The 15,205-nt window shown below is 40.5% G+C and overlaps 1 protein-coding gene across 7 annotated transcripts in view; it reads right to left on the minus strand.

The window, feature by feature from the left end:
• Positions 1–2,316: 2,316 nt before the first annotated feature.
• The window catches only part of disc1 (DISC1 scaffold protein), a 70,463-nt gene continuing 57,574 nt past the window's right edge, over positions 2,317–15,205 (minus strand). For 2 of the 7 annotated variants that reach the window (XM_058058853.1, XM_058058849.1), the window contains one exon: positions 10,980–13,277. In XM_058058853.1, the coding sequence (XP_057914836.1) occupies positions 12,978–13,277 (300 nt within the window). In that variant the 3' untranslated portion in view covers positions 10,980–12,977. Of the gene's footprint in view, positions 8,412–10,979; positions 13,281–15,205 lie in introns of those variants that run through there. The other 5 variants (XM_058058848.1, XM_058058854.1, XM_058058850.1 and 2 more) reach the window with 4 other exon arrangements.

Here is a 15,205-nt window from a genome sequence, read left to right on the forward strand (position 1 = left end):
TTACATTACATACATATTCACAACTAAATACAACACCACCCCAAAATCAGACGTTAGGATGCTAATTCGATAAATTAATTTTTCATTAAAGGACTGTTGAACTAATACTGAAAACATGAATGGAAAAAAGAACATTTTGTCTTTTAAAAGTATTTTTCCAAAAACTGTTGTTGGAAAATATTCTTGTTTTCAGGATAATTCATTCATTTTCTGCCACTTGTCCTCACGAAGGTGCTGGAGCCTATCCCAGCTGTTTTCGGGCGAGAGGCGGGGTACACCCCTGGACTGGTCGCCAGCCAATTACAGGGCACATACGTATAGACAAACAACCATTCACACTCACATTCATACCTATGGACAATTTCATTCATTCATTAATTTTCTACCGCTTTTTCCTTACAAGGGTCGCGGGGGTGCTGGAGCCTATCCCAGCTGTCTTTGGGCAAGAGGCGGGGTACACCCTGGACTGGTCGCCAGCCAATCACAGGGCACATATAGACAAACAACCATTCACACTCACATTCATACCTATGGACAATTTGGAGTCGCCAATTAACCTAGCATGAGTACCCAGAGAAAACCCACGCATGCACGGGGAGAACACGCAAACTTCACACAGAGATGGTGGAATTGAACCCTGAATCTCCTAGCTGTGAGGTCTGTGCGCTAACCACTCGACCACCGTGCCGCCTTATCGGATGGACTACTGTAGGCAATTAAACTGTTTACAAAAAGAATCTGTATGTCCCATTTAAGGTTGGGCATTGAGTCTCGAGTATTGTACGTGTCCGTTCAATACGTACACTAATTCACCAAGGAACTATTCAAGTTGAGGGTGTTGCCACCTGAACGGTTTAGCAGTAGTTTTTTGGTAGTATTTTTACACAGAGTACATGAATGATATAAAATACAGTAATGGAAATATCCCATGCAAAAGTGAACTAAAAGTAAACTCAGTGTTTGTAACCGTATAATGTTTGGTCAGACAGTACTGAGTACTCGGGCTTCCGGTGTTTCTAACCATGTCGTAACACAAAGATCACCTGTAGACACCTCCGCTAGCTCAGACAGAATTTGGTTATCTGAGCATCAAAAATGCGATACAGATCTTCTTCTTCTCTCAACAAAAGGGGTCACATCCTCCACACTCTTTCCTCTACCTTATCTTCCCTGCTTTGCTTTTATGTCTCGTACTTTTAAGAGCCTCTCTCTGCTATTCTTTTAATCTAATCATGGAATTGATCGACTGGTCTCTCCACGCAAGTGACAAGATTTTCTGGACAAGAAGCTCAGGTTTTCGGGGGAACCTGTCTGCCCTGACAGAACAGTCACGGATGTAAGTCACATGATGGACAGGTGTGGGAAGTGGAAGGTCATGTGCCTGGCAATTCTCCTTTCCGTGGAAGACATTGAAGATGTCTACCTATTCAGAACCATGATAACAAGTCTGATGCTGTTTGGAATATGCACGGTTCTGGTGTATCGCAGAATTCATAAGATGGTTCGACACAACCCCCCTCAACAACTGCTGGTCATTATTGATATAGTGGGTAAAGCCGTTAGCGCTCGAACTGTGACTATGAATCACAAGGAAAAACAGCTTGGAGAGACCAGAATTAACAGAGTAGCCTGGTCTTTTAACCCAAACAAACTACTTAATCCGTATTTCGGCTCCTGGCCGTGCTGGGATCTCCACCTTCCCGTTCCTCTTTGTGGCGCCAGTCTTGTGTTCATGTTGTGTAAAAAATGTGCTTACTTGTGCAAATGTATGCTGAGGTTTTTGTTTCCCTGTTGTTGCCCTTCCTTCCGCTCCTTCATCACCAAATCCTCCTGGCCAGCCTACCCCTTGTCTCACTGTATAGTACTATGTGGGCAAATATGGACGGATGAAAAGGCAAGCTATATGTGAACAATATAGAAGATATATAACAATATTTATGGTAATGGTTTTATTTCATTTGAACATACATCAGATTACAATTGAGTGCATCCCATAATCAGTTCACAGTTCCACATGTCCAAAAGGAGTAGGAAGAAGCAAAGCTTATTAAATCCTACCCCTCCATCTGGTACTTTTACAATCAGTAACTGTTACATTTGTTCACTTCCTGCTTTCCATAATACAGTTTAAGGTTTTTTCTGTTGTTTTGTTTGTTTTTTTTAATAATGTACCTCGTACCAAAGTACAAGGTGATGTGACCCTACAATGACATAATGGGTACCATAGTAAGTGTCAATATAGTGATATGTATAGCACATCATGACTGGTTCAAGACTCTTCATCCTTGTATTTAGCAAACATCAACTGCTTGTATTGTTTCTTGAATTGGCTCATCGTTGTGCATTGTTTGAGGTCCTTACTCAATCCATTCCATAGTTTGATTCCACATACTGAAATGCTATGGCTTTTTAACGTAGTCCTAGCATAGAAGTGTTTCAAATGTAGTTCTTCCCTGAGATCATATTTCTCCTCTCTTGTAGAGAAGTATTGGATGACATTTTTAGCTAATTGGTTATTTTTAGCCTTGTGCATTATTTTAGCTGTTTGAAGATGAACTATATCAGCAAGTTGAAGTATTTGTGATTTTAGAAATAAGGAATTAGTATGTTCTCTGTAGGCGGCATTATGAATTATCCTTACTGACCTTTTTTTGCAGTACATTTAGCGAGTGAAGATTGCTTTTGTTGTTATTACCCATATTTCCACACAATAAGTAAGATATGGTAGAACCAGAGAGCAATAAAGAGTGTGGAGTGATTTCTGATTGAGAACAAATTTTGCTTTGTTCAATACTGAAATATTTCTGGCCACCTTATGTTGTATATTTGTAATATGAGGTTTCCAGCTCATATATAACAATATATACGTTGTTGGGGTTACAAAAGGAACAGGATCAGAAATTTGGATCTACAAGTTTGGACCAAGGGTTCGGATACAAGGTAAAAATCCAAAAAAAAGGCCAGCTCAGGTTGTGATTTTGTAAGTAGGGGCACATTGCAAAAAGAGATAACAGACACAGAGAACATAGGAGAAGACAAAGAAGGCGGTGGATGGATGGCTGGAGAATATGTGAGCAGGTTGAGAAGTACACACGGTGCAACAAAAAGAAATAAGACTGTTATGAGGGGTTTTTTTCTCTGCAGTGGACAACCTAGTTGTGTTCTCTCAGTACAATAAGTTGTGTACCATTATTCATGTATTTACTTTCCTAAAGTGTGTTTTTAATCTGTGCTATATGAATACTTTCACAGCAAAATAAATACATTAGATATGCGTCGCAATTCAATTTAAGATGTTTATTGACTCTGCATACATTTTCTCTGTGCTTGATTGCCCGGTGTGATTTATTCATTTTATCTGTATATAAAGTACATACATGTATTCTATCCTTCTGCAGGAAAAGTTCTGGTACTTTGTTGTAGAAATGGTGATCTTGGATATATATTTTATATAATCCACCATTTGGCAACCCAATGCATATTTTTGCATATTTTCCTCTCTATGGAAGGACGGAAATGACAAACACCTCTCAGCTCATGCATGCCTCGCTCTCATGCGTCGCTTCAAGTAGTGAAGAAGTGTCATGTGCCTCCGCATATGACACTTCTATGCATTTCATTGTCTAATTAGCAAGACTAATGATGATTACAAACATATTCACAACTAAACATAACAAAATCAGAAGTTAAGATGCTAATTTTATTAATTAATTTTTAATTAAAGGACTGTCGAACTAATACTGAAAACATGAATGGAAAAAAGAACATTTTGTCTTTTAAAAATATTTTTCCAAAAACTGTTGTTGGAAAATATTCTTGTTTTCAGGATAATTCATTCATTCATTCATTTTCTGCCACTTATCTTCACGAGGGTCGTGGGGGTGCTGGAGCCTATCCCAGTTGTCTTCGGGCGAGAGGCGGGGTACACCCTGGACTGGTCGCCAGCCAATCACAGGGCACATATAGACAAACAACCATTCACACTCACATTCATAGCAATGGGCAATTTGGAGTCACCAATTAACCTAGCATGTTTTTGGAATGTGGGAGGAAACCGGAGTACACAGAGAAAACCCACAAAGAGATGGCCGAGAGTGGGATTGAACTCGGGTTTCCTAGCTGTGAGGTGTGCGCGCTAACCACTCGACCGTCGTGCAGCCCGTTTTCAGGATCATCCATCCATTTTCTATACTGCTTATCCTCACGAGGGTCGCTGGTATCCTGGAGCCTATCCCAGCTGTCTTCGGGCGAGAGGCGGGGTACACCCTGGACTGGTCGCCAGCCCACCCACATTCAACCCACATTCATACCTATGGACAATTTGGAGTCACCAATTAACCTAGCATGTTTTTGGAATGTGGGAGGAAACCGGAGTACCCGGAGAAAACCCACGCATGCACGGGGAGAACATGCAAACTCCACACGGAGATGCCCGAGTGGGGGAACCCGCATCTTCTACCACCGTGCAGCTTGTTTTCAGGATCATTTATTCGGGTAAATATGATACATTGGTGTTCTTGTATAGCTGAATATGTTTTAGATTTGTAGATTTCAGTGTTCAATACCACAATAGCAAAGTACACCTCTATCAACAACAACCTCTATCAAGTCTTATATCGGATCCTCTTAGGTACCTAATGAAATGTCCAGTGAAGTACAGTATATGACATACAATTTCATCCCAAACAAGTAAATATATTGTCTTGCTATATGTATCTACTGCAAACCATCTGGATTTTTTTACCCTCAGCAATTTTAGGAGCCCAGCTCTCTCATGGGACTCACTGTGGTGCCACAACAGATTCAATTATGAGGTTGGAGTTTTGGGGGGGAAGAAAGGTGTGCGCGCCCAGCTCCAACCGTATGTTCCCTCAAGCTGATAGAAGGTGGGAGTCTTCCGGCTAGGAAAGTGCTTTTCAACCTGTCAGCAGTGTGCGAAAGAGGCATTGTGCGACTGTGGAAAAAGCCTGCCTGAGCACTCAGCTGTGTTTACAAGCCGCGACTGCACACGCCTCCGAGGATCCAGCCGCCTGGCCCACGACAACACACACAAGGCTGGATCAGATGGAGACAAAGCAACAGCACTCCACCTTCACCGCCACACGCCCTCCTCCGCCAGCCAGTTTGTCTTCCAATTAGCCACACGGCTGCTGCTGAGGTGAGATAACAAAAGAAGCTTGTATCCCCTACAGACCTCACTAGAGGACCTTTATTAGTGTATTGATAGCTCCGGCATGTCAACACTGCCCCCACTTGCCTGGAAGGATGCCCGCACATTCTCCATGAGGGGCAATTGCCAAAGTGGAGGCAACAAGGAAAAACAGCAGGACACGGTCATCAGGCGCAACGTATGGAACTGTAATTAGTGAGACATGAGAGGTAATAAATACGACATATGGGAATGTACAGTACATTCAAAATAAGATTACACAATGTCTGGAATGGACACGATTTAGCATAAAACATAATGCAGTCGGTTGTGCAAACAGCAGTTTCACACGTTTTTCTCTGCCAACTGATATTTTAGCCTTCAAAGTTGCATATTATGTGTGCAAATGTTTAAATAGTATTAAATAGTAATAGTATTTAAAAGCAAAGCATCAAGATATTTTATAGAAAGGAGTATTAGGGACACACTGAAGAGCGGAAAAAATATATATTTTTCCCAAACTACCAGAAAAATGCAATATTAAAAGATAGAAATTGAAAATTTGCTTTATTTTTAAACAAGAATAAACTCATTCATTCATTTTCTACCGCTTTTCCTCACAAGGGTCGCGGGGGTGCTGGAGCCTATCCCAGCTGTCTTCGGGCGAGAGGCGGGGTACACCCTGGACTGGTGGCCAGCCAATCACAGGGCACATATAGACAAACAACCATTCACACTCACATTCATACCTTATGGACAATTTGGAGTCGCCAATTAACCTAGCATGTTTTTGGAATGTGGGAGGAAACCGGAGTACCCGGAGAAAACCCACGCATGCACGGGGAGAACATGCAAACTCCACACAGAGATGGCCGAGGGTGGAATTGAACCCTGGTCTCCTAGCTGTGAGGTCTGCGCTAACCACTCGACCACCGTGCAGCCAGAATAAACTCATAATTTTAAAAATAAAAATGAAAAAAAAAATAAAATGTTTAAATTCTGCAAACAAAAAATAGTATAATAATAATATATAAATAATAAAACAAACTGAAAAAAATAAAAATTATACAAGATAAAAAATATTAGAAGAAAATAATTTCACATTTTAATGTGAAAAGAGGTCTTTGTGTCACAAGAATGAACTCAAATGTTATGATCGTCATAAAAAAGTAAATTCAATAATAAAGAATACAAGAATAGAGCTGTCATAGTTTAAACAAAAAAATCCCAAATGGTACATTTATTGCGGTTAATTGGTTCCAGACTCGACCATCATCAGTGAATTTCAACAAAGGTAGGATTCCTTATTTATAAATGGAATATTTTAGTAGTTTGAGCATAGAAAACCTGTTCACGTCCTTCTAAATATGGTTTTTAATAAGAGAAAATAAGCCATTTAAGACATATATTTGTTGTGCTAGTGGAACAAAAGGGATGTTGGAGGTTCAGGGTTAGGTTTCAGCCGGCAACAGTAGTTGGTCTTAGGGATTATTGTGCCTGTTGTGGTCAAATGACAGGACAAACATGGACTAAATCACCTCTTTGGTTGGGCTTTTAACAATATAAGAAGATAATCTTATATGGCAGGTCTTTAAAGAGACATAAGACTGCTGGTCTCAGAGTGTTTTTGTTGTTGTTTTCTTTTCATTGTGGCCCTAATACTCCTTTGTCATTTGATCCGTAAGCCACAGGACAGAAATATTACATTTTTACAATTAAACAGTATTGTTCAAGTTAGCACCAAGTACACAAAATGACATGAAGGCAACTTGAAATACAAAAATACACATAAATAGCCCCACGACTTAAAAATGTAACTTTTGATAATTGCACTTTTTTTGGACTTTTGCCCATCTTCCACAATCCTTATGTGAAACATCAGCACACATCATTGCTTTCCAAATATGGAAAAACTGCTAGCATGAGGCAGTTAACAATGCATGTATATACATGTTGTAAGCATGTACTAACACAAACATTCATGATAACATGTTCTACTTCTGAGTATTTTGGTTATTTTAAGCATTACCGGAACTTCCTTCTTGGGCGTGTTGATTGCACAGCGGCCGTAGCAGCGGATGCTACTTCCGTCAACAACATCCACAAAGAGACAGCGTATGCTATCACTAGTCATGGCAGACTTTTTGAGAGTCGACGACGACTACTACAATTTACTTTTACTCCCTCAGAGTATAACATTGCTGGGTGCTATAGTGAAACACTAACCCATTGTCATCGCAAGTCACTTACAATGTCCGCTCTCACTGGGATGCCTATTGATGGGATGGCTGTATCTTCCAGCACAAGACTTAAATTCAATTTGGTACATTTGATTCAAACTTACAGGTAATACATCAACTCCATTAGCTTACATTATTTCTCGGTGGTGGTGTGAAGTGTTGTAATACACTGAGAACGAGGCAATGTGTCGCTACACCAGAAACGTAGTTCTTCGGTGTTAACACCTACAATAACAATGCTGTAGCTTGGTTAATATGCACATCACATGATGCAAATGGCACATTGTTGGCGTTTTGGAAGGTTTTTTAGAGAGCTTTGTAGTCAAAATAGGTGAGTCCCAATACATGCATTGTTAGCTTTCTCGTATTAGCTGTTTTGCTCCTGAAAAGGGAAAAACATGTTCATGTTTCACACAAGGATTGTCGAAAGGGAAAATTAAAAAAATAAAAGTTTTCCCTTAAAGATCTCTAGTCTTTTTGGTCCCACAAAATGTGGGGTTCAGTGTACATTTTCGGGTTTGGTCAGTGGGCTTTATGTTAGTAATAAACACATAACATGACTTTCACAATCCATTTAACCTGGGTGTCACTTCATTTCAAAGACTGGTTGATTTTAACCAACAGAAGTAGCTAGAAAGACCTAAAGGCACTTACAGTATTTCCTGTTTTCAAGTGTTTCAGCCCCACATCTATAAAAAACCTTTTTTGAGACGTTTAGCAGTTCCACGGGGGACCACTTGTAAATGCTTTGAGGGAGACTTTACATTAAGTGGAGGGGGTGTCACTTCCACTGGAGAGTGGAGGTCGGGCTCCCAGTGTGAGTGCTCATAAAACACAACAGGCTTCTGTTTCAAATATCCCAGCTGTCACTGAAGTACTGGTCCTCGTCTTCATCTTCTAAAATCCCATTTTCCACCGGGTCATCGTCTTGGAGTTCCCGAACATCGTCGTCTTCATCTTTGAGCAGGGCGAGCATGTTTTGCAAAGTGGTTTTAACTTCCTGAACTTGCTTCTCCAGCGACTGTGCCGTATGAGTTAAGGAATAAGTTGAAAATAAAATTCCAGCTACACATATTACTCCATAAGATGTGATACTTATTGGCTCTAGCCGATGAAGTCATCTATGTCCAATTTGGTCACCAAGCTGATTACCGGGACACATCATCATGACGTACTCAATTTAACCCCATGCACTTGAGGAGTGAATTGGACCAATCCACTATTCATGATCTCATCAGCGGCGCTGGGTGGCAAGACCCGAGCAAAGCGACTGCACAGCTGCATTATTCATAAGCCATCAATGAGACGGGATAGAGGCTGTCGTCACAGGGGACTTGTTTAACCTGCTTAGAAACCCAAATCAAGCCAGCCAGTGTCCGGCTTGGAATCAAAGTGTCTAATCAAAGGGGCGGTTTTGATGGCAGATGGAGCCCGATGGCTTCGTTTTACTGTTTGAATGGACACAGATTGTCTCCATCCATAATTAAACAGCCATTAAAAAAAAAAAAGGCTGGATCCTGCAGAAGGTTTGGCTACACTTTGAAAGCAGCACAGTCTAAATGGGATAGTCAAGTTTGTCGAAACTTAAACTAACCATGGATTTCTCACTTATTTTCTTCATAGTTTCAACTCAACAGGGCTTAGCTTACAGTTTTTCTCGATTGTTTACACACAATTTGTGATGCCTGAGACCCAATGACCACAACATATAACCAATGCACCAACTCCATGAACCAAGTCTGCTAAACTATAAGCACAATTCCTGCTTTACACTCAGACTGCAGATCTACAACACACTTTTTTCAAAACACTACACACAATTCTCTGAGTTTTGGCACAATTTTCATGAAGTAAACTTCTTGTTTTCACAAAGAACACAATGCCACTCAAAACAGTCAAATGAATATTCCTATTATTCACACGGACTCATCACATGGGTAAACACCTGTCACACATTTTTACAATTAGCGGTCTAACAATGAGGGAGGCTGGGCAAAGGGTCAGAAATCCACAAACACACAATCCCCTTCTCCAAGCTATGGAAGATGCATGTAGAGAGATTCCAGCGGATGCTTTCCATGGCTGGATTGGCCATGCTAGGCGATATTTCCCCCGCTGCTTGGCCAGAGAAAACCTTGCATGTGATGTAGATGAGGTGCTGTGGCCTGACCCAAACAGAAGACGTGATGCAGGATAGTCTTTTGCTTTGTTATTGATTGATTTTTGGTTTATGATTATTATTATTTCTTGAACTGAAGCTGTATACGTTTAGATGCAGACCACTGTATGTGGAACTTTGTGTTGGCTGTGATGAACACTTCGTACATTGTTTTTCTGTGAAAAATAAAAAAATATATTTCTGTGTAATTTTGTGTTCTGAGTAAAAAAAAATACCAAAAAAACAAAAAACAATTCTAAAATATTTTATGTCAAACTGAACCCAAAAAGGCCCGAGTCATGATGAATATGATGTAATCACAGTGTTTTACACTGAGCACATCAGTGTTCAACTGGTTCATATAAATATTTGTTCATATTGTGGTTTGTGTGCGTCATTTGGAGACAAAACACCATTTTGAGAAGAATGAAGACTGTTTTGGATGTAAAGTTTCATTTTGCAGGAGAATTGAGGGGTTTTCAGAAATGTGTGAGTGATTTTTGGATTTGTGTGTAGAGTTCTGAGAATATGAGGCATCCTTTCACAAAATGTGTTTAAACAATCGAGAAAAACTGTAACAGATAATTGCCCATAAGGTAGCCACACAAGCATAAGACCGTTTTCCTCAAAAATACAGGATTTCGAAGTACTCAAGCAAGGCACATTCATACGGTGCTGGACTTGGGTGCCATTCACTGTCCCACTTACGGGCCTGAGAATTCCTGTTTCAGGCTCTTTGCTTGTCCCATTATGTGTATATTGCTATATCACTGCAATTGTCAAGGTGGTAGCTATCATATTTTACTTCCAAAAGAAGCATTCTCATTAACTACTAATTAATTACTACAAATGTAGTCGTGGGTCAGCAAGCATGTCTTGTAATTTGACTTTTGGATTATTTAGAGTGTTTATTTTATCAAGAAATGTGTTGTTATAAAGTCATTCTATGGTTTGGTTACATTTGCATGGACTAGGGGAAGTGTACCACGCTTGGATCAGTGCGCTCAAACTCGACTTTTTTTAGTGGGCCCAAGCACTGTATGGCTGTATCTGAGTACGCTCTGAGAAATAATTCTAATTAAAAGGTGATCCCAGCACCGCTACGGTCTTATGTTAACCACGATGGAATATTTCTGTGACTTAAAATGAATGTGACATTAAATTTTCAAACCTTTGACTACTTCATTTTCAAATATTTTCACCAAAATTTTACCTTTTGTAACAAAGTAGTCGTTTTGCCCTGTACTCCATCTTCTCGAGTGCCAAAACAAAGCACCGTACTCGTCGCTCACTCACTGTCTGTGCAGTTTTTATTGTGCTAAATAACAACTGCTAAATAACACACCATGGGGCCAAAGAAGACTGAGCATGCTAATACTTTGATGTATAAAGTGAAACACACTTGAATTCAATCTCAAAGGACATCCACATCAAGAAGCACTTAATAATAACTTAACTTAATAATAATAATTGTTCAATCATAAAATGGTAAGGGTACCTAGACAACAAGAATTCCAATCTGAACCCAAAGGGGGTGTCTCAAATGCCAAAAACAGTTGTAAGACCACTCACCGTTATTACGTGTGATGCACAACTCAAGAGTCCTCCACAAAAACAATGAAACATAAAATAAAATACATATAAAAACTCTCCGGAAGGTGCTTTTTCTGTCTCTCTTCACAGCTCACTATCGAGATGAAAACTCAATTAAGCTCCACAGAGGTTGAAGTTTTGATCTTCCAGTTTCTATAGCAACCGTAGAATCATCCGGTGTTTGTTTCCCGTTCAATTTTTTTGCAAGCAAATAACAATATTGTCCTGTTTCCTCAGTGACCTCAAGTATCCACAATGTTTTTTTTGCATGAGTGCACATACTTCAAAACGGCAACAATGAATGACATTGAAATAGCAAAAGGTAGAGAAAGGAGGGCCAATCGGCTACCATCTTGATAACGGTGCAAGAGTCCGTACTGACCCGTCATGATATGATAAAGGAAGGAATATTTAATCTGATGGGGATGATTTCGATGATTTCAAATGTATTTCATTTCAGGTGCTTTGTGTACTAAGTAAAACAGTGATTTTCAACCACTGTGCCGCGGCACACTAGTGTACCTTGAGAAACCGTCAGGTGTGCCGTGAGGAATTATTCAATATCACAATTAACATCTATTAATCATCATTTGCAAATATTATGTCAATAGCCATTATGTCAATAGTATACATGGACCCAAATATTCCAATTGCATTTGGTTTATTTGCTCAAACGGAAAGAATTGAACAGGGATGGAATATTCCTTTAACCAATCCGATTGAGGTATTTTGTGATTCAAACGGAAAGTTGTCAGTGTGCGTTCTTCTTCGTGGTGTTTTTCTTCTTCTGTTGTTTTTTGGCGGTTGGCAAGCAGCTTTCGTATGCATTACCGCAATCTAAACCCTTCTATACACCATTCACAAGTGCAGTTTTATTAAAAAAGAAAATATATATCTATATAAAACATGTCCTGAGTTTAATTATAAAATATTAGCAAGATTGAATTTGATCTTTTCCTGTTTAAATTTATCCCGGGTGCGTTCTTTCAGAGCATGCTCAGATATGACGTAACACGCAGATCCAGACGTTCTTCACTTTTAAAAATGGAGGCCAGCAATCGGCACTGGACTAAGCAAAGTTTGTTTTTGATTCAAACTAAATTTCAAGACTGGACAGACGAAAAACTGGCAATACGGAGTTATTCCAACAAGTGAAAGAAAAACTTGGGGAAGTCGGTATCACGTGATGTTGATGTTTACGTTTTACTGGGCATGCCCTATTGACTATTCTGGTTGATTTTCACGGCGTATTTTTGGTTAGTGGTGTGCCACAAGATTTTTCCAATGTAAAAAAAACGTGCCGTGGCTCAAAAAAGGTTGAAAACACTGAAGTAAAGGATTGAGGCTTCCCAGAAAATACATGGCAATTGGCCGGACTACCAATTATTATATCATCAAAAGAATAGAGAGAGACAGCGAAAACAAACTAATCTACATCCAATCAGCATTCTAATTAGCATAGAAAATGAAGTATTGTGACCTGCAATCAGCTTCCATGTGACTCTTTATCAACGATATTGTCATCTTCTCACAGCCAGATTCAGCAAGTTAGAAAAGGTTTAAAATAATGGGATTGTGGGAAAAGGTTTGGGGGGGTCAATGAAAAGATGGCCCTGGAGCTATGACGGCATTCCAGTCATTACAGTGACATTCCTCTATTTGCCACACTGCTGCCCCTGTCTGCCTACTTTAATCTCGGCGCCCGTGAATGGCAGCCCACATCGGCGACCCTCCAACAACCTCACTTGGACTTTTACCATTTCATTTTCCAGGTGGCGCATCCCTACCTGTCAGCAGAAACCCTCTGATCCCTGCTCAGCTTCCATTCCTCTGAATGTCAGATAAGACAGCTCGAGCTATTTATTCTCCACCTCGCCCAAAACGACAGAGAGCTAACATTTGGTTTGCTGACATATTCTGGATGCGTGAGTTGGTAAGCCTCCAGGAATGGAGAGACCCAGAAACATTTTTTTTTAACATCTGGACATACATGGACAGGAGTTGAAAGGATATCAGTGAGGGTCTGATCCTGGTTCAGTATGGCCGTGTGTAAGTCATCTTCCAACGTGATTAATCTGTCGCTGATCAGTTCACAGCGCTCTGCCAGGTCTGCTGCTTCATCATCGCTGGACACATCCTGCTGGGAGAAGGACACAATGGATGAAGACAATGGATGGAGAAAGACTTCTAACTTTGCCGACATCAACTATTTAACCACATAAGATCTAGGAATTGTACTTGCCACTCGCAAAAAATGACCATGCCCCCCTGACACCCCTTCTCGAGTGCTTAAGGGATGTCAAGGCCTGGCTGGCCCACAACTTTTTAATGCTTAACGAGTACAAGACCGAAGCTCCAAAACAGATGAATTTAAACTCAACAAACAAATTAATGCAGTTATAAAATCTTGTTTTTATCATCTTTGGCTTTTATCTAAAATTAAATCTTTTTTATCTTTGCAACACTTTGAGCAAGTCATGCACGCTTTTATTTCATCACGTCTGGACTACTGTAATGCACTTTACTCTGGAATTAGCCAAAAGTCTCTCTCCCGCTTACAGTTAGTCCAGAACTCTGCCGCACGGCTTTTTACAGGAACCAAAAAGGGGGAGCACATCACACCCAATTCTGGCCTCCCTGCATCGGTTGCCTGTTCGTTTTAGGATTGATTTTAAGATTTTATTGTTTGTTTTTAAGGCGTTGAATGGGCTGGCCCCCAGATACATCTCGGACCTCATCCAAGTTTACTCTCCAGCGCGGTCACTGAGGTCCGAGGGCCAGCTCCAACTTGTGGTGCCTAAGACGAGACTTAAGACTAGGGGGGATCGAGCCTTTTCTGTGGTTGGCCCCAAGCTATGGAACTCTCTCCCCTCCCAAGTTAAAAAGGCCCCCAACATCGAAAGATTTAAGTCTCTGGCGTTTAACTCGGAGTGAGTCGTATGGTCCTGTGTCGTTTAGTTCTTCGTTTTTTATTGAAATTGGTTTTATTTTTTATACTTTTATTGCTTTGTTTCTTGTTTTTAATATTTTAATATCTATTTTACTATTTTATTTCTTAAATGATCTTTTAGTTTTGGATTATTACTTTTTAATTTTACTAGTCTGTGCAGCACTTTGGAAACTCTGTTTATAAAATGTGCTATCTAAATAAAGTGGATTGGATTGGAATTGACTTAGTAGAATGCACACCACCAAGGACTGCCTGTCCCTTCCTACATGCATAAAACTTGCTGCGCGTAGGATCTCATTATTTTGTACAATGGGACAAATTCTCTGTAAATGTGCAAAGGATGCATATTGCTGCCGTGAGGCGTAGAGCACCAAGAGGGGGGGCTGGGCAGCAGGGATTCCAAACACTTGCTGGTGGCGCCCTATGGCGATCTGGCCTGGTGGCTGCTACCATCTGGGAGCAATCTGTTGGCGCCCGAGAAATGTTGTGGTGGCCTTACTGATTTGTGGATGCACCGCTGTTCTCATGATGTTGAGTGGCATGATGAAGAGGCTGTGTGGATGCCAGTTCTTGGTTAGGGAGGGTTGGTCGGGTTGGCCTGCAGAGGTTGTGTTGTGCTTTGGCTTCATCCGTATTAATGTCCGTATCTCTTTGGGAATCATTATGTACTGTGTAAATTATGTACTTGGCAGACAGTTAACGGTTAAACGGTTAAACTTTCTCATTGACACTCAAACTTGTGTACAATGTTAGGGACAAAATCCGTGTAAGTGTCAAGTTGGCTAAAACAGAACGGCTATGTACTACTGGTGACCACTTCATGCTGCAGGTATGTAGCAGCAATGCATGATGGGGAAAGTCAAGTTGGTGTGAGAGTACAGTGCAGTAGGGCACTTGAGCATTGAGGGAATGGAACTGGCCATAATTAGAGCAGCCTCTTTTGAAGACATCGTGTCCTAGTTTCTTTCTACTTATTGGACACAAGTACACATACACAAGCGTACACACACACACACACACACACACACACACACTATGTTCCTGTCAAGAGAGTCCTATCTGACTCATGGCTGCAGGTGGAAAATATGAACTCCCTGAAGCTCAGAGGTGTCACT

The sequence above is a fragment of the Doryrhamphus excisus genome, chromosome 20, assembly GCF_030265055.1.
Source record: "Doryrhamphus excisus isolate RoL2022-K1 chromosome 20, RoL_Dexc_1.0, whole genome shotgun sequence".
In the NCBI taxonomy this organism is placed as follows: domain Eukaryota; kingdom Metazoa; phylum Chordata; class Actinopteri; order Syngnathiformes; family Syngnathidae; genus Doryrhamphus; species Doryrhamphus excisus.